The following is a 20,261-nucleotide window of genomic DNA, read 5'->3' on the forward strand; positions in this document are numbered from 1 at the left end:
CCCAGGCCTGACCCTAGCGCTACCAGATCAGGGATTCTGGGGTGGGACCTAGGAATGTGTGTTTCGGGGGCACCTAGGTGGCTCAGTCCATTCATCGTCCGACTCTTGATTTCGGCTCAGGTCATGATCTCATGGTTCGTGGGTTCGAGCCCCGCATTGGGCTCCCTGCTGACAGTGCAGAGCCTGCTTGGGATTCTCTCTCTCTCAAAATAAATAAATAAACTTAAAACACACATTCCTTTTTTTTTTTTTTTTTTTTTTTTTTTTTTTTTTTTTTTTTTTTTTTAACAAGCCCTCCGGGAAATTCTGATGTAAGCTCAAGTTTAAAAACCACTGACCGGGGCGCCTGGGTGGCTCAGTCGGTTAAGCGTCTGACTTCGGCTCAGGTCATGATCTCACGGTCCGTGAGTTCGAGCCCCGCGTCGGGCTCTGTGCTGACAGCTCAGAGCCCGGAGCCTGTTTCGGATTCTGTGTCTCCCTCTCTCTCTGACCCTCCCCCGTTCATGCTCTGTCTCTCTCTGTCTCCAAAATAAATAAACATTAAAAAAAAATAAAATAAAAAATAAAAACCACTGACCTACGCACTTTGAACTAAATCTCTCCCTGAGAGGCTCCACTCAGTAAGGAATTTATATTAAGAACGTGATGATGTGACAGCTGTTTGGAAATTGCAAAGTGCTCTATAAGAATAGGGCATTACTTGTGCATGTTTATTTATTTTGATCAACCTCATTCGGTCAGATTTACTTACGTGTTAAGGCTTTATTTGGGGGGATATCCCTTTAAGAGAATGAAAATTCTGTGAGTGAATAGGAGGACTGATTGAAAAATAATTCAGCTCTTGGGGAGAGAAGGATTCGAGGCACAGCTGGGGTTTGCCCAAAAGGACAGGTTTGTTTTTCTCAGTGACATTGGGTTTGTTTTGTTTCTTCCAGCGTAGAAGCACAAGGCTGATGACTCACATTTACTGTTGAAAGTCTTAAAATCCGAACTGCAGCTGTCAAAATAAGATTAGTGCTTTCAGGCACCATGAAAGAAGGGGGATGGTCCTTGAAACGCAGGCTTCGGTTTGTGGAGTCTTAACTCTGGAAGGGCTTCAGATTGGTGCAGGCAGAACCCCATTGTTTCCCACTTGAGTGAAGTAACAGCCCTAATAATACATTTCTCTTCTCTCTTGCTGCGAAAGATAACTTCTGATTTCTACATCTCAGGCTAAATAACAGCAGGAGCTGTTTGAAAAGTGGAACGTGTCTTTAAAGGTGTTCATTTTGCTTTAGCTCCAAACTAGCTTAAACTGTCGTTGGTGTGAACAGCATGCAGTGTGGCTTGTCTCAAACTCTGAAAAGCCAGTAAAAACCCTTTGATTTCGCCTGGCATGATGTCAGCCACAGCAGCCACAGTCTTTGTCCCGTGCTTCTCGTCCAGTGTAACCAGATGGGAGGTTTTCCAAGTTCTCCAGCCAAGGCACAGCGCCAGGGTTTCGAGAGCACAAACTAAGGAAGGCACTTAAATCTAGGGTGCGTGCGTGCCTCGGGGCAAACACTAGGGTTGGATTTGAGCACAACTGTGGGGCTCTTACTTATCAAACCCTCAGTGATTTATCTCACCTGGGAAGACTGAGCAGCTGAAGTTAGCATCGCTCCCTGTAATTCACAAGGAACTAAAAGAAGAAAGTAAATTCTATCAGCTCTGTGCTAATGATCGCCTTCTGGTAAGGCATTGCTTGCGTTTGGTGAGATCTTTTGTTACAAAACTCACAATTGTCTACTTTGCCGTATCAGATCAATTCAGCAGAGAGTTCACAAACCACAGCTTAGTCAAAGATACGTTGACATTATTTAAAGAAATCTGAATCTATGTCTGGGTGTGGAATTTTCACAGGCACCCATAAAGTGACACTACATTGCAGTTGTGATGTAGGCAAAATTCTCAGTGAGACCACCTTCTGGCCACACAATATAAAACAGAAGTTCCCTTCTTTCCACACGCCCTACTCCCTTTTCCTGCTAATTTTGTTTGGCAGCACTTAAGAGATCTAACATATGGTTTTACCTGTTTATTTTATGTCTGGCCCCTATCAGTGGTGTGCTGGCAGATGTTTAACAACCAGATCTGCAGGGGAAAATGCTCTGGTTTCTAATGTTCACTGACTCCTGTGGTGTAAATACTGACACCGTGGCCGATTTCAAGCCACCTGCCTGGCCTTGCTGACTACAGAGTAGGGGAGAGGTTGGCACTATCTGTCATGGGGGCTAGTGGGAGCTGGCCCCCTACACACCACTGGCTCCCCATTTGAATATTGGCTCCGTGGGCACAGAGATCAACTGATAGATTTTTTACCTCTTTCATTCACTGTTATTTTCCCAGTACTTTGAACAGTTTGACAAATGGATGAATCAATGCAATCATTCAGATATTTTTTTAGTTTGTATTTATTTTAAAATTTGTTTAATGTTTATTTATTTTTGAGAGAGAGACAGATCTTTAACAGGGGAGAGGCAGAGAGAGAGGGAGATACGGAATCCAAAGCAGGCTCCAGGCTCTGAGCTTTCAGCACAGCCCAGTGCAGGGTTCGAACCCATGAACAGTGAGATCGTGACCTGAGCTGAAGTCTGACGCTCAACCGACTGAGCCACCCAGGCACCCCTCAAATATATTTTTAAAAATTGACCATCTGCCAGACACCGTGCTAGATATTTGAGCTGGAGGGCTGAGCAAAGTAAGCCCTGCCCTCAGACGGTAGGGAAAATAGGATTCAATAATCATTGTAAGTGGAGTGTTAAATTGTGGTTGTGGAGATCATGAGGGAGAACTTGACCTCTAATGGGGAGCAGTCAAATAAGAGCCACCTGAGTACTCCAGGCTGGTGGCGGTCAAGTCCAATCAACAGATGCCCACTATGCACCTGCTGTGTGAAATGCATGGTATTATACAGGCATCCGGAGGAACTCCCAGGCTAATCCTGTCCCTCTCAGAGTTTTCAGCCGAGGTAAGATTGATGAGGGAGAAATACCTGACAACCCCATGTTTATGTAGCATGGACATGGGTTCATTCTCTCATTCGTAAGTCTTTACCGAGCCAGGCACCGTGCTAGGTACAGGGATGCAGCAGATAACAAGGCTGCCAGTTCCTTAGCTGTCGTGACCACACTGGCATCTGCAGCTGGGGGCTGGCTCCCAGATGTCACTGCACTCTGGGCCCCCTTCTGGTATGGGAACACCTCTTTCTGAGGACAGGGAGAGGTAGAGGCTCAGGAGGAATTTTGTTCCCATGATACTCATCCTGCCAGGATCCCGTTTCTGATGGAAGAGAGTACTTTTTAGGACTCTAGGAGCATCCCTGTAGGGAGGCAGGGAATGTGGGCCCTTGTCACTCTTCTTTCAGCAGATGAACACTTACGGAGCACCAAGCACACGCGCTAGGACGGTGGGCAAGGCTCTGGGAAATCAGTGAGTCAGATCAGCTCACATTCCAGCGGGGCAGGCAGACGTGATCAGGTCCTTCCAATACCATTGGATAAATGCGTACGCGCTGGAGTGGCTCCCAGAGGAAGGAGCCTTTAAGCCCAGCCAACCTGGAGAAGGCTTCTTAGAGGAGGCGACATTTGACTGAAGTCATGAGCCATGATGGGGGTCGCCAGGTAGAGAAGGCTTGGAAGGATCACGGGAACTCTGAATTCAGTGCTTCTCCCATCCCTCATGGTTTTATTACCCTTCAGTGAAACCCTCCGGCTGTGAGAAAAAGAAGTGCTGTTTTTCAAAAGCATAAGGAGTCATTCAAAGATATCTGTGTTTGTTTCAAATGGAAGTGACCACTGCCAGAAAAACAATGTTGTTTTGTCAGAGCCTAGTCTGCATGTATTCCTTTGTCTTTGTTGAATTAAGTTAATCCCTCAAAGATTTCCCTGGGGACGGTGCAGATCACCAGTGGCCATAAATCCCCAACATTATAAAAACATTATGAAAGTACAATACACACGAAGCCAACTGGCAAGCTTGCTCTTTGTGGGGCCGGACTTCTGGAATGTGAGTGATAAGCCTCCTGTTCCTACCACACTCCGTGCCCTCACGTAGTGTCTGCGATTCCGTCGGCCACTTTGGAGAGGGAACCAAGGACAGCGGTAATTCTGAGATTGGTTTAAAAGAGGAAACTCAGCCTCACAGTCTCCGTTAATAAAGGGGGGAGACTGGCCCCTGGGTCTGGGCACCTTCCACTCGGATGATTGTAAGGGACTTTTTATCCAGTTCGATGACACTCAACCCGGCTGCACACTGCAGTTATTTGGGGAGCTTTCGCCAACCCTGCTGCCTGCATTCCACTCTGGCCAGTCTGGTTTAAGGAGCGGGGTGCCCTGGGCATCAGGGTTTTCTTTTTTTTTTTTTTTTTTCTTTTTTTAAAATTTTTTTTTAACATTTATTTATTTTTGAGACAGAGAGAGACAGAGCATGAACGGGGGAGGGTCAGAGAGAGGGAGACACAGAATCTGAAACAGGCTCCAGGCTCTGAGCCGTCAGCACAGAGCCCGACGCGGGGCTCGAACCCACGGACAGTGAGATTGTGACCTGAGCCGAAGTCGGACGCTTAGCCGACTGAGCCACCCAGGTGCCCCAGGTGCCCCAGGGTTTTCTAAAGGTCCCCAGGTGGTTCTGATGGGTAGCCAAGGTCGGACGCTGCCGCTCCTGTAGACTGGATCTTGCAGTTATTCACAGGCCATTCTGTGGGTGTCCCAGCCCTGTCCCAAAAGGAATATGCATTGCCTCTCTACCTACCCTCTGGGGAGAGGTCTTTTGGAAAAAAAAGATGGTTGCTTCAAGCTCCTGGTTCCTTGCTTTCAAAATGCTGCTTTCAGAGGGGTTCTTTTGTAGCATGTTGGGGTTTTTTTTTTTTCATTATTATAAAAGCTCCTGTTAGAAACTCTTGTTAGAAAACTTGAAAGCAGATCATTATAAGAGCCTAAAAATCACCTGTACTCCCACTATTCCTTTGTAACCGCTATTAGGCGGGGTTCCTGCTAGACACCAAAGGAGGCAAAGCAGCAGCTAGAGCAGAGAAGGGAGACCCAGGTGAAGAAGCTCATGCCCCTCACTTTAGAGAGGGACTTGGGATTTGGGAGGTAGGTTGTTCCAGTGTGTTGGGGTGACATTTTCCAGTCATGAGGCTTTTGTGCAGGCACTGTCTCATCCCCACTAGGGAGCTCAGAGTCTAGCAAGGGCAACAGTAAATACATGGCTACTTAAATGCCTACGCAATTGGGGCGCCTGGGTGGCTCAGTCGGTTAAGCGTCCGACTTCGGCTCAGGTCATGATCTCGCGGTCTGTGAGTTCAAGCCCCACGTCGGGCTCTGTGCTGACTGCTCAGAGCCTGGAGCCTGTTTCAGATTCTGTGTCTCCCTCTCTCTCTCTGACCCTCCCCCGTTCATGCTCTGTCTCTCTCTGTCTCAAAAATAAATAAACGTTAAAAAAAATTTACAAAAATAAAAAAAACAAATAAATAAATGCCTACGCAATTAACATTGTGATACATGCCAAGGGGAAGAGTGCAGGCCTGGACTGACAGCTGATAGGGGAGGCGGAAAACTCTGGCCCTGAAGAACAAGCGAAGGTCCTCATATCAGGAGGTTAATTTTTCCATCCGTGTGCAGACAGACCAGAGCTATTTCGGCATGGAATTAAAAAACAAACAAACAAGCAAACAAAAAAAAACCTACTGCTGTTCCCAAACAAAGCAGTGATTTTATTTAACAGCTAGAAGCCCTCTAAGTTTCCCAGAGCCGAAGAAGCTGCCAGATCCCTCCTTCTAAAGGACAACCCAGGTGGCATTGCCCTCTCTCTCTTTTGATGGATTTTACCCTGACTGGTCCCCATCACCTGCTTAATCGGCTTGGACTTCTCAGCCTACCTTCCAGCCCTCTGCCATCTGGTGTCAGTTGTCCTTCTGATCCCCCCTCCTGCTACTTCCCTTGGAATGCTCAGCATGGGATTTAGCTACCACAACTGTCCTACTTTCCTCATTTCTGCACATTCACTCACACTGCTCCCTCGGCCCATAGTACCTTTCCCGTTTTCCATTCTCTCGCCTATACCTGCCAGCCTTTTCCAGTCTACCCTTGACTATGGGGCTAGTTTGTTCTACCTCAGGACCTTTGCATTTGCCATTCTTTCAGTCAGAAATGCTCTTCCCAGAGCTTCATGTTACCCTTAGAATACAAGCTGGGTGACAGCAGGAACTCCTTCCTCTGTTTGGTTCACCACTGTATCCCCAGGGCCTGGGACACTGTAGGTGCTTCATTTATTGATAAATGAAGAGTATCCTGTGATTCAGATTTTTCTTAGGTCTCTAGCTTAGGCTTGTAACTTAACTGTAGGTTTTATCATTCTTTAATGATTCACTATGATTTTTACATGAGCTGAAGTTTTTTCTGGTTATTGGTGTTTTCCTTCTATCTAAATCCAATGGAACTCTCGATTGGAGTTCCCAATTGGAAATCTAAGGTAAAATATACTGGTAATAGAAGAATTTACATCTATAATTTTCTTCATCTACTTTATTGATTTGAGAATGAAAATACTTCTTTTTAGCACTTGAAAGCCTGAGTCCTTATTTGTGGAATATTAGGCATAAGCCTTTTTTTTTAATGTTAAGAAGCAGATTTTATTTTAAAAAATTACTTAATGCATTTAATAGAGGTAATGAATCAATCAGATTTTATCTTTTTATCAATTTTATATATTTATCTAAAAGCATAATAAATAATAAAACTCAGTGACACAGGTGATTACATTGAAGTGTAGCCATTGGATTGATTCAGGGATCAATCAGGCTTTCTAGTTAATTGAGTTTTTATTGTAGCTTTCATAGTGATAACTTTTAACCAGAGAAAACTCTTTTTAATATATTCAATTTCTTTAATGCTCTTTGATTTTCTTCAACTTTAATGGTAAAGTCACTGGAAGAGCTAGTTAAGAGGCCAAGGCATTCTCCTAGCTGAGAAGTAATGTTTATCGGGTCAGCCTGTTTGTGCAAAGGAGAGACTGAGTCAGCGTTGGATTGAAAATGCCTTGAACCTTTTCATCCTCTGATATACTTTTAGTTTCATTGCAGCAAATGCATTCCTGTGAGTGCATTCTTACATTGCATTTGTGTGAAACCCCAGGGCTCAGCACTCTGTGGACACATAATAAATACTTGACCGACGTAGGCCCACTAATAACCATACATCCATTTATCCCTAGTAATCTTTGTTACCTCTACCTAACCTCCTTTGGCTTCGCCTTTTCCTCGTGTGTTGCTGGCATGAACAAATAAAGCTCAAGGAGGATTTCCAAAGATTGTTCTGGTAGACAAATGGAATGAGGAGAAGTACATCCAAAAAGACAGATATTGAATTGGGACCTGCCATTTTTTGGGTGGAGTGACAGGTCTTCCCACTGTGCTCTCTCTCAGCTTCCCCGTCTGCAAAATGTCAAAGACAGTGCAGATTATCTCCTGTAAACCGGTGAGACTGTGATTACAAAGCATTTTCGTTCTCGAAGAACACGAGTGGTACTTGGTGCTGACTGGTGCAGATGCCTGCTCATGATAACTTCTAGTTCTCGGGAACCATCTGAATGCTTCAGAGCACTTTCATGAACATGAGGAAAAGACAGACCTGATGTTAATTCGAAATTATTCAATGCATTTAATAGAGGCGAATGATTCCAACTTTGAAAGATCTGTTTTTATTTACACATAAAAATCCACCAAAATGTTAATCGTGGTTGCCTCTGGATGGTAGGATTACAGTTATTCAATACGTTAAAGGTTATTCCGAAGGTTATTTTAGCAAGTGCTTGTTGTCTGGCCACGCGCGGAGGGCAGAGGGTCACGGACGTGTGTTCTGATGGTGTGACTTTGCCCCAGTCCAGGATCTCTGTGCGGCAGAGGACCACGGCTGTGAGCAGCTCTGTGTGAATGTGCTGGGCTCCTTTGTCTGCCAGTGTTACAGCGGCTTCATGCTGGCCGAGGATGGGAAGAGATGTGTGGGTGAGTATTCATCTGCCTCGTTTCATGAGGAAGGGCAAGTTGAGCACCGTGAGGAGGGAAGGGGAGCCCCCCAGGGACCCAGCTGCTTTCTTTTGAGTTTCAACAAAGTGCTCAGGTGTCTGGCCCAGTTGTTGGTCAGAATGCAAACTCTGAAGACTTCATTTAGGGCTGCAGCTGGCATTTTCTCCTACTGGGTCCTCAGCAAAAGGCATATTTATGGTAATCTACGTAAATAGAATTGTCCCTTTATATACTACATCGCTTGAAAAGGACTGTGCTGGTCTTCAGCCAATGCGGAGGCTGTTTGAGATGGCCTGACTTCAGGACAGCTCATGTGTTGCACACTCACTTGCCGGTGGGCGAGCTTGCTGAGTGGCCCCTCAGGGACGTAGGCAGCCTTCCTCCTAAGTATAGATCTGCAGTTCGGTGACAGTCCCAAGTGGCTGCCAGGTGTAAAGCCCAGCTGTATGCAGGAAGACACCATTGTCAGAGGCAAGGAACAGTGGCCTCAAATGCGGACCCCAGGGAAGAAGTTTCAGGGGCAGTGCTTAGAATTTCAGGCACCAACTTGCCATCGGGTGAGTGACTTCCCACTTGAGCAACTCCACATTGTGTGACCTGGTGGGAGGTAGGAAAGGTGGGGTGGCATCTGATTTCTTCAGTGAAGGATGATGGTTCTCCTCAGCACCTGGAGAGCGGGCCAGCACATCCCTCACGCCCCTGACCAGTGGGTCTGCAAAACACCTAAAACTTGCATGGTCTCTTTCATCCTTCCTCCAACAAACAGTGCCCGGCAAACAGTAGGTGTTCCATTAACTGAACTCAGTACTTAGAAGGCAAAAAATCTGGAGGCAAAGGAAGGGAAAGGGCTCGACTCACACCAGACCTGGAACCTGTATTTTTCTGACTCTAAATCCTGCGTTTTCTCTTCTGCCCACACCCCATGGTTTTCAGAGGCCTTGTATGTCTTCCTTCCCATAGTGAATGATTATTATTTTGCACATAGAATTGACATTTTCCAGCACACTTTGATCCTTAGCTAAGGATGTGGAAGGAAAAAGCAACAAAGCAAAAGCATGGGTGTCCTGCTCATCGCAGGTGAGGATAGAATGGGTTTGCTTGCTTGTTTGTACACACTGATGGGAATGAAAACTCCACTTGTCACAAATGGAATTGGTCTCCAAAGCGGTTCTGTTTATTTTTTTCTTTTTTCTTTTCATTTTTTTTAAATGTTTATTTATTTTTGACAGAGAGAGAGACAGAGCATGAGCAAGGGAGGGACAGAGAGAGAGGGAGACACAGAATCCGAAGCAGGCTTCGGGCTCTGAGCTGTCAGCACAGAGCCCGATGCAGGGCTCGAACTCATAGACCGCAAGATCATGACCTGAGCCAAAGTCGGATGCTCAACCGACCGAGCCACCCAGGCGCCCCTGTTTATTTTTTTCTTAATCTGCTAGTGGTGACAGCGATAGGTGGCAAGGCACCACATCCACTAGCACAGGCAACAAAGAAGCCGACATATAAACACCAACTCTTACTATTTTTGCTTCATTCATTTGTATTCTGCAAGCAACATACTTTCATTGAGGATGAGGATTAAACACATGAGAAAATCCCTATTAATCGTTTGTTATATTATCTGCTGGACTTTCCCCCATACAAATATCTAATTCAAAACATTTTGTTAATGTTTAACAAAATGAAGTCATACTATTTATTTTGTTTAACCTATATTTTTTCCCTCACCAGTTGTTAAATGGGTAGAACTTTGGGTGCTATTGGGTCAGAAGGAAATCAGGCCATTGGGAATAAGGCCAGGGGATAAGCTTCAGGAAAAGGGGTGAGGGTGACTGCTTAATTGGGTGAGGGAAGGAGCAGGGAAGGCCCAGAACATGTGTGGGTGACAGGGGGTGGAGGCTGTGGGGGGGGGGGGGGCGAGCAGTAGGGGCCATGGCTGGGGCAGGAGGCCTGCCCTGGCCCTTGGGAAACTGGAGGGTGGTGAGGAACCCAGTTTTCTGAGTATTGCCAAATAATTGCCTAATCATCCCTGTGTATTAGAGGACCTTTGTGTCTCTAAGGGTTTTGCTGTAACTTTGGGGGTTTGACATTTGCTGAAGAGCAACAAGCCTGAGAGTAGATTCTATGGTTGCCAGGGAGCTGTTGTGGACTGTGTTTATCAGAGATGGGCATTTCTCTGCTGCTGAGTGTATGTAGAATGCCTTTCCTTGGTGGGGCATCAAGGCAGAAGAATGGGAAAATGGGGAGAGACTGTGTGTGACCGAGGTGTCATCCACCAGATATTCCTGTCATCCTCCTCCCCAACCAAGCACCTGTTGGAGGCTGGGAGTGAGATGATTATGTGCTGGTGGACCATTGTTGCCAGTTTCCTTGGTTAGGGATACGTTACAAATTTTCAGAAGGTCAAGTGCTTTTGATGGGTTTATGCTGAGTGCATAACAAGTGGTGATGGTAATAGGCTACAGAAGGTCAGAGAAGAGGGTCGTTATGACGGCTAGCGTGGGGGGACATCTGGGCGATGCAGGAAGGGTAGCCATTGGACAAGTGTCCAGGGCAAGGGGAGATATTGAGGGCAGTAATGGTGTGGGGACAGCAGTGGTCATTGGGAGGGGCAGGCCTTGCTCCTGGGAGCTGGTGGAGGAGGGGGAGACTGTCACAGGAATGCCACACTGAAAGCTTAACAGGCAACCTGACCTGAAGATATCGGTCTGAAGGGGCTTGTCAAAGATGAAGACCCCGGGTGTCAGACTTAGACAGGAAATTTAGAGAAGCAAAGGCTGGTAAGGACTATGGAAGCATTCCATCAGGTGCTAGTTTGGGTGGCCCGTATATAGATGGGAACGTTTAAGAATATGGGGACCATAAATCCCAGTTAATCCAGGACGATCCCAGTTTATGCCTTGTTGGCTCAATTCTCAATAGCCCTCCCTTTCACTTTCAAAGGGGTTCTATTTTGGGTGATAAATGATAGGATCACCCTGGTTAAAACCCGTCTGACTTAAACAATGGAAGAGACCAGCTCTGCGGAAGCAGGGAATTCCTATAGGTGTGAAGTAGAAGACGGAGATACCAGGTGGAACCATAGTGTTCAGGGCTTTGAAAATCAGGCTGAAGAGTCTGGGCTTCATCTCTGGAAAGGAGACACTGACGGGTTTCTAATTGGGAATGGCAAATGCAAAGCCTCATTTTAGGAAACTTAATCTCCTTGTGGTACACTGCAGGATAGATTCCAGAAGGAAAATGGTGAGGGATGGAAAGACCAGTTAGGAGACTCTGGCAGCCTTCAGGGGAGAGGTGACAAGGGCCAGAGTTTGAGTGGTGACTGAAGAAATGGAGAGGGAAGGAGTAGAGATGAAGAGAGGCTGTAAATAAAGGGGAGGATGAAAAGTCAAAAGTGCTTTCACTTGAGTTTGAGCTTCCATGACTCTGAAAGAGAATGAGTAGTTTTAGACCAGGTGAGTATGAAGTTGTGGTGGGACCCCGACAAGGATGTGTCAAGAGGGAGGAGAAAGGAGCACCATGTGAAGAGAGATGGGTAGAGCCATCGATGTAGCCGGGAAGCAGCTCAGTCCATTTCTTTCTGAATTTTAATTTCTACTTATTTTTTACTTTAAACATTTATTTGTGTGTGTGTGTGTTTGTTTTGTCCGTCAATACAGTAAGACCTGGGCTCAAACCCCAGTTCTGCTGCTGGCTGGGCATGGGTCATTGCATTTCTGAGCCTCGGTTTTCTCACCCATATCGTAGAGTAATAATACGTACATCATAGTGTTTTGCGGGGTTAAATAAGGTAATGAGTAAAGTCTCTCATACACGCGAGACAGTTATTACTATGATAGCATATATCATCATCATCATCATTTCCTGGCCGTCATGAAGTATGGAATGAGGAGAGAGTGAAGGCCTGAACTTTGCTGGCCTGAGCCACATGTAGGGAGCAGGGGGGACAAGTGGGGCAGGAAAAATATCCCTGAAGGAACAGCCTAAGGTTGGGGGCAGGGGTGGGAGTGGGAGAGGTGGGTAAGAAAATCAAAAGTCATGGGATAAGATGAGAAAGAGAATTTCTAGGCCACGGCAATATTAATGTCATGCTCCAGCGAGGCCAAAGGGAACAGAACTTAGGGGAAAAGCCGTTGAGTTGAGTCACTGATTCATCTCAGCAAATATTTCCTAACTCTCTGCCAGGCCTTCTTCTGGGCGTTAGGGACACAAAGATGACCAGGAGCCCACTGATGATGATCAAGAGGGGCGGGATAAAGGGCAGATTTCAGGAGAAGGGGTAGGTGGTAAGACAGTGGGGGCGGTAAACCTAAACTATTTATTTAAAGATGTGCTAGAAATTCACCACATCCAGCTACGGGTGAATGGATGCAATTGTTTTCGGTTTCAGCATCTTCAAAGCTGAGGTTCTAGTACTTTGACTCATCCCAGAAGTATGACTATGACCTGCATGAAAATTCAATTCGTAGCCAGACTCAGGACTTTTTAGGCAGCATTTCCACACTTTGGAGTTAGTAGAACGTTAAATTCCAGTGTCGAAGTCCCATTTCCCTAACTGCTCATTTCACTCTGGACAGGACTGAATTTATTTCCACATTCAGGTGATTGAGAGTAGATTCCCAACTAAGGTCCTTTTTTGTATTGAGTTCCCTGTATTTGTAATCCATCAGCTACCACTAAAGCTGTGTTAATTTCCACCCAAAACAGCATTTTTCAGAGACCATTTATCTCTATCTTTAAGGGTGAATTTCCTGCTGTGCTTGTTTACCTCTGGTGTTTACCCACTGCCTTGTCTTTGGGGATAACTTTGGTCCTGTTTGCATCTTATCTGCCTAAACAGATTGTAAACCCTTGGGGATAGAAGTCAATGATCGTACTTTTCATCTTTCAGAGTAGACTTGCGGTATGTCTCAGTGCATTGACTGAGGCTGAGTGATTGATCACAATCTCAAGCACTCATGTATTTTAAAAAAAAATCTTGTCCTCTTGATTGATTTTTAAATTACAAAATCAATTTTTGCGTATTAAAAAAATTGTCGGAGTATAGATGTGTGTAAAGTCAAAACCTGAAAGTCATTCCTCCCCACTTTTACTTTCTGGAAGTAATCACTGCTAAAAGCTTGGCTTCTCCTTTCTGCCTTTCTTCTAAGATGTCTTATGTAGAGTATTTGCTTGTCGTCACCATCCAGGGTTTAGTATAATGCCTGATTGTATAGTAATTAATAAATGGTTGTGGAACAAATGAATGGCATTAAAGTATCCTATAACCCCCCAATTCAATGGTATCTGAATAAAGATGCAGGGCAATAAAAATATAATCTACATTTATTGAATGTTACTAAGTCATTGAAATACTTTATGTAGAATTGCAACAGCCCTATGAAGTAGGTACTGTTGTTACCACATTTTGTAAATCTCTTAAGACCTGTCTCTGTTTGACTTTATCTGTAAATTGAGGATAACAATAATACCTATTTCAAAGGATTGTTGTGAGGGCTGAGTTAATATGTGTAAGGCATCGGGACAGTGCTGTGTTTGTTAATATTATTACTATCATTATATTGTCTGCTACATGGGCAACCGATAAACATTAGCTAAGTCTGAATTTCTATATCCTTTATAAATTTTTGTCTTATGAATGCTTGCATTTAATAGTACATCAGGTGTATGCCATTTGCAATGACACGAACAGAACTAGAGTGTATCATGCTAAGCGAAATAAGTCAGAGAAAGACAAATACCATATGATTTCACTAATATGTGGAATTTAAGAAACAAAACAGGTGAACATAGGGGAAGGGAAAGAAAAATAAAACAAGATAAAAACAGAGAGGGAAGCAAACCATAAGAAACTCTCTCTTTTTTTAAAGAATTTGTGCTTTTTTATTTTTTTTAATGTTTATTTATTTTGGAGAGAGAGAGAGAGAGGCAGGGTGTGAGCGGGGGAGGGGCAGAGAGAGAGACACACACACACAGAATCTGAAGCAGGCTCCAGGCTCTGACCTGTCAGCACAGAGCCCGATGCGGGGCTCGAACTCATGAACCATGACAAGATCGTGACCTGAGCCTAAGTCTGACGCTTAACCTACTGAGCCACCCAGGCGCCCCAAGAGACTCTAGAGGACAAACTGAGGGGCGATGGAGGGGTGTTGGGTAGGGGGATGAGCTAAATGGGTGATGGACATTAAGGAGGCCACTTGTTGGGATGAGCCCTGGGTGATATATGTAAGTGATGAACCACTGAATTCTACTCCTAAAACCAATACTACACTATGTGTTAACTAACTTGAATGAAAATAAAATCTTGGAAGAAAAAGAAATCATACTGAGGCCCATACTCAGAACTATGGTGGCACATAGCTTGGGGATTTAGCACGGCGTTACTGCTGCCTTCAGAGATATTTTTTTCCACTAGATTCTCCTCTACCAATTGCCCTCAGTAAGGAGGGGATTGTTGATAATTAAGTGGGGGACAAGTGTGGGAGGATCCATCTTTATATTGAAATGTCAGGTTTTCAGTTCATCAGATAACTGCTCATGTTTGGAGCTTGACCTCCCCCATTTCAAGACATTAAGTATTGGATTTGTCCCTATACTGGCTTCCTAAGGCTTTTGTAACAAAACCGCAGACCGAGTGGCTTTAACATTAGAGATTTCTTTTCTCACAGTTCTGGAGGCTAAGGTTCCAAAGTCAAGGTGTCAGCAGGCTTGTCTTTCTCCTTGGCTTGTAGAAGGCCACTCCCTTGCTGTCTCTGTATGTGGTCTTTCCTCTGTGAATATGCATACCTGGGTCCTCTGTGTGTCCATATCTCCTCCTCTTATAAGGACATCAGTCAGATTGGATTAGGGCCCACCCAAATGGCCTCATCCTAATCGAATCACTTCTTTAAAGATCCTATCTCCAAATACAGCCACAGCCTGACTGGGAACAGGACTTAAACGTACAAATTTAGGGTGGAGAAGACAATTCAGCTCAGAATATTTCCCTGTTGTTATCAAAATGGATAAGAAACTTTCTCCAGGTTTCGAGATCCTGCATAGAGAAATCCAGTTGTGTCCTGGTGGGAGAGGTTTTGTGAATCTGACTCTATATGTGTTATCTTCTGTATACTCAGCAAGTCAACTGCTTCTCCAATTTCTCTAATGATGAACTTGGTTTTTCTTACTCTGTCATCAACAAGCTTTAAAGCCCAAATGCTCCTCTTTGAAATATCCTGTTTCTACTAATGCCATCCCCTTGCAGACTGATCCCCACTGAGGCAACTTTGGATTGTGACCACATTGTAAATCAGAGACCATTGATCTTAGGCTTCATTACCTTGCACCAAAGTATCGTTTATCCTTGGACACAGCTGAGTGATTTTGCACATATTAGGCAGAGACTGAATGTGGCATGACTGGCTTCTAACCCTGAGATTTTAACACTTTGTGATCTGAAGGGTCCAATTCCCTACAGCCAGGGAATTACCCTTTCTGCTTATAAATGAGAGCATAGATATGTCAGGCAAATAACTGAGAAAGGATTTTATTGAAGGAGATGAGGACTTGGAACAACAGAAGCATTTCTGAGTTACACACATAGAGCACATCCATACATCTGCTCCCTAAACTTGGCCTCTCTTGTTACAAGTACAGTTTTGCAACCAAGGAAGTTATGCAAAGAACCCAAAATGTGTGGCAAAGGATGTCAGAGTTGAATGGACTGGATCTCTCTTGGTCTTAAAAAGCTTTTAGGTTCACGTGCCTGGAAGCAGGCTCCCCAACATGTAATGTTGTACTGATGGCCTCCGCTGCTGTGCCCAGCAGCCTGGCAGTAAGCTAGAGAGTGGCCCTCAAATCAAGGTGGGATTTGACACCTTGGGGTTTTACAGTCCAGGGTCTTAAGACCCAGGAATGCTTAAATCCCGCCCTGCCAATCTCTCCTCACCCCTTCAGTTCCCCATATTACTGAGCATAAAAAACAAAACCAGCAACAGAATCCAAGTCCAGGAGAAGCCTTCTTACTCTGTGAGATTGGGCCTGTGGTTGGCTGAGAGACGGAAGGTATCTTTCAAAGAGTGGAATCATTAAAAACTGCATATCCAAACTTATCTTAACCTTTTTATTTTTATTTAAAACATATGAATGTACTTTTAATAATAATCACCTTTACTTACACCTTTAAAAATTACTAATTTAAGTTCATTTGTTGAATGCATGATTTAAAATTTTTTTCTTGCATAAAACATCCCCGTAATGTATGCTCCATGATTTTCAATTTTGCTTTCTTTAAATTGGAGCAAGGATTTGAAGACTTCTATAAAGCAATCTAAGAGCAGAATCCTTATACATTTTTTTAAGGTTTTTTTTTTAAGTTTATTTATTTATTTTTGAGAGAGAAAGAGAGAGCACACATGCACATTTAGTGTGCTCTGGGCATCAGGTGCTATATTTTCAGAAGGAATGAAAAGCATTGATGGATTAGGGATTGGTTAAGTGGAGGTCAGTTAAAACGGCTCATCTGCAACTTTATTAACCCCTGATCCACCCCTGGATGTTCTAGAGCATTCTGGAAAAAGGCAAGTTTGGAGTATAAGGCTCAGATTTTAGGCCTAAGCAAAACCTCCAACCTGTCCTCAGTCTAATATGGGGCCAGCATACTCAGGAGTTCTTCTGAGGGACATAGATGGCTGGACTCAGAAATTACACCCGCATGGTACATAGGTACATAAAGAGGAAGTTTCAAGAGAGAGAGAGAATCTGAGCTCCTGCCTTTAGGTACAGAGACCAGCTCACTCCTCATTGTAGTATTGTCAATTTCCTGGAATTTGGAAGTCAGAACTTGGAAGTCAGATCAACATCTCTTCTCTTTGGGGGGAACACTAAAAGGTAGGTGGCCTGAGATGGCATGGGCTGACTGATGACAGATACCCATATCAGGGGTTGGGAGATTCTTAAGATGAGGCCCAACATGTGGAGGCTGGAGGTGGGAAGTGCCTACTGCCAACACAGGTCAGTGCGGGCCACTGCATGGCCCGCTTCTGTGACACAGACTCAGGCACGTGCCAGGGCTTGGTGTCCTTGATGTCTGTGTCCTCCGTTTCTGCAATTCTTTGCTTAATATGACAATGGTTCTTGAATGATGAGCTATTAACTTTTAGAAGGATTTGGTGCTACGGCAGTGTTTATGCTTTGACTCAACTCCAGCCACTGGCTAACATCCTATGACATGCAGATCCTGTAACTATGTGAATGTCCTGTTCCCACAATGACTTGTGTATTAAACCCTCCATTATTAGGTGCTGTTAGAACTCTTTGGGGAGGTGAAGTCACAAAAATGATACTTTAGACAGAGAGTTAATGAAGCCTGGAAGCAAAGGAATAAACAAAACGCAGGTTATTACCCTTTAAAACTGTAGACTTTGGGGTGCCTGGGTGGCTCAGTCAGTTAAGCGTCTGACTTCAGTTCAGGTCCTGATGTCACACTCCATGAGTTCAAGCCCCGCGTCGGGCTCTGTGCTGACAGCTCAGAGCCTGGAGCCTGCTTCCGATTCTGTGTCTCCCTGTCTCTCTGCCCCTCCCCTGCTCATGCTCTGTCTTTCTCTGTCTCAAAAATAAATAAAAACATTTAAAAAAAACTGTAGATTTTCCCTTTGCATCTTTAAAAAAATTTTTAAGTTATTTATTTATATTTAATATAATTTATTGTCAAATTGGTTTCCATAACATTTATTTATTTTTGAGAGACAGAGCATGAGCAGGGGAGGGGCAGAGAGAGAAGGAGTCACAGAATCCAAAGCAGGCTCCAGGCTCTGAGGTGTCAGCACAGAGCCCGACGTGGGGCTCGAACCCACAAACTGTGAGATCATGACCTGAACTGATGTCAGACACTCAACCCACTGAGCCACCCAGGCGCCCCTACCCTTTGCATCTTTTGATTGTTGGGTTAAGTATGTCCTTGCCCTAGCAGCGCAGGGTTTTGTTTTTCAAGGCACACATGTGTATTAATTGCAGATTCCATTTCCTTTTTATTATTTCCAAGTTTCTGACGTCAGAATATCCTAAAAGTGATAGAGGGAAATGTTTTTTAAAGGAGAAACAAATCATCCATAATCCCACCACCTTGACACAGCAAGAATTTTTATTTCTAATTCCCAGGCTTCAGGCATGCCTTTGGAGCTCTGTTTTACCTGGGTGTCACCTCTGTAAATATTCAGTTTTGAGATCTACTTTTTTCACCACATTTTGTCTGTCTTCCTATTTACAATTATGTTAGGATTATAATGTTAACAACTGCCTAATGCCCGAATCTCCTCCCACAAAACCCAGTGCACCTGTGCCCCTGACCCCCCCACCCCGGCCCCGCCGTCAGTTTACAGCCACTCCGCCCTCATGCCAGATCCCCCAAGTCAGCCTCAATCCTTCTTTCTTCCTCCTGGCTCGCCTCTATTCCGGCAGGACCCCCACTGGCCCCACCTCAACTCATACCTGGTGTATTAGCTTCCTAGGGCTGCCATCACAACGACCACAAACTGGGTGACTTACGCCAACAGAAATGTGGTACCTCCTAGTTCTGGGGCTAGAAGTTCAAAATTGAGGTGCTGGCAGGGCCATGTTCCCACTGGAACTTGTAGGGGAGAGTCCTTCCTTGTTTCTGGAGGTGGCTGTTGACCCTTGGTGTTCCTCAGCCCGCAGCCACATCCCTCCAGCCTCTGTCCTCACATGGTGGTCTCCCTGTATGTCTGTGTCTTCACGTGGCATTCTCCTCTTCCTATAAGGACACCAGCTGTATTGGATTAGGGCCCACCCATATGACCTCATCGCAACTTGATTGTATCAGCAAAGACCCTATTTCTAAATAAGATCACATTCACAGGCACTGGGGGTAGGACTCCTGCATTCTTTTGGGGGACACGTTTAACCAGAACACTGCTCCCCTATCTCCCCCCCACCCCGCCCCCACCTCCGTCCTGCACCACCATGGTTGAGCCCTCCACCATTCCCCACTGGGATTATTGTGGTAGGCTTCTAACTGGTTTTCTACTGTCACATTTGCTCTCTATCATCTAGTCTCGATTCCTTTGTTCGGAACCTTCCAATGACTCCCTCCTCAATGAGAGTGAAAGCCAAAGTCCTTGTAGTGGCCTCAGTCCCTCCTGACGTGCACTCATTCTCCTCTCCCACCTGTCTCTGCTCCAGCCACCCTGGCCTCCCTGCTTGTCCTGCAGCATACCAGGCATATTCCCACCTGGCAGCCTTTGCATTTGCTGTTTCTTTTGCTCAGATGCTTACTCCCCATTATCTGCTTGGCTCAACCCTCAGACCCTCATTTAGGACTCTGCCCAACGGCCGCCTTCTTATGATGCCTTTCCTGACCACTTCGGTCACCCTCTATCATCCTTCTAGCCTCCCCATGGTAGCTATGGCTTTTCCCCGCTTTATTTTTCCCCAGGATACTCTCTCCACCTTCTGCAAGCCTATCTTATTTACTTATTGTATTTTTTGTCCACCACCACCACTATCCAAATGTAAGTTCCTTGAGACCCGGAATTTTTATTTGTTTTGTTATTTGCTCTATCCTTAGCACCTAAAACAGGGCCAGGCCGGCAGTAAGGTGTTCAGTAAACATTTGTAGATTTTTTTTTTTAATTTGTTAGTAATTTTTTTTTTCAATATATGAAGTTTATTGTCAAATTGGTTTCAACATTTGTAGATTTAATGACAAATAGGACAAGGCATTTTCTTATAAATTACTAAGCCATTTACCATTATTAAATGTCCATCTTATTTTCCAGATTTTTTTGTCACTGTAAATAATGCTGCTATAAATAGCTTATTTCATATGCTTAATTTCTCCCTTTTATCAGTTACTTCTTTGGGTCACATTTCCACAGTGAACACTGTCAAACGTCCTTCCAAGAGGATTTTTTGTCAATTTATAATGTCACCAGCCCTGACTCTGTTTCCTTGTTGCCTTGCCACCATCGGGCTTTATCCCTTCTTTATTTTTGCAGTTTGATAGTTATTAGTGTCGTAGGCTTTGTGATTGTTTTGATTTGCATTTCTTAAACTTTAAGAATTTTTTTTAAATCTTTATGTATTTTTGAGAGAGACAGAGCATGAACGGGGGAGGGGCAGAGAGAGAGGGAGACACAGAATCTGAAACAGGCTCCAGGCTCCGAGCTGTCAGCACAGAGCCTGACTTAGGGCTCGAACTCATGAACTGTGAGATCATGACCTA

The 20,261-nt window shown here is 44.6% G+C and overlaps 1 protein-coding gene across 2 annotated transcripts in view; it reads left to right on the plus strand.

Annotated features, from left to right (window-relative positions):
* Nucleotides 1-20,261, plus strand: part of MATN2 (matrilin 2) — a 135,402-nt gene that overhangs the window by 66,369 nt on the left and 48,772 nt on the right. For both annotated transcript variants that reach the window (XM_042923821.1, XM_042923820.1), the window contains exon 5: nt 7,901-8,023. In XM_042923821.1, the coding sequence (XP_042779755.1) occupies nt 7,901-8,023 (123 nt within the window). The remainder of the gene's footprint in view (nt 1-7,900; nt 8,024-20,261) is intronic.

Source organism: Panthera leo, chromosome F2, assembly GCF_018350215.1.
Source record: "Panthera leo isolate Ple1 chromosome F2, P.leo_Ple1_pat1.1, whole genome shotgun sequence".
Taxonomy (NCBI): domain Eukaryota; kingdom Metazoa; phylum Chordata; class Mammalia; order Carnivora; family Felidae; genus Panthera; species Panthera leo.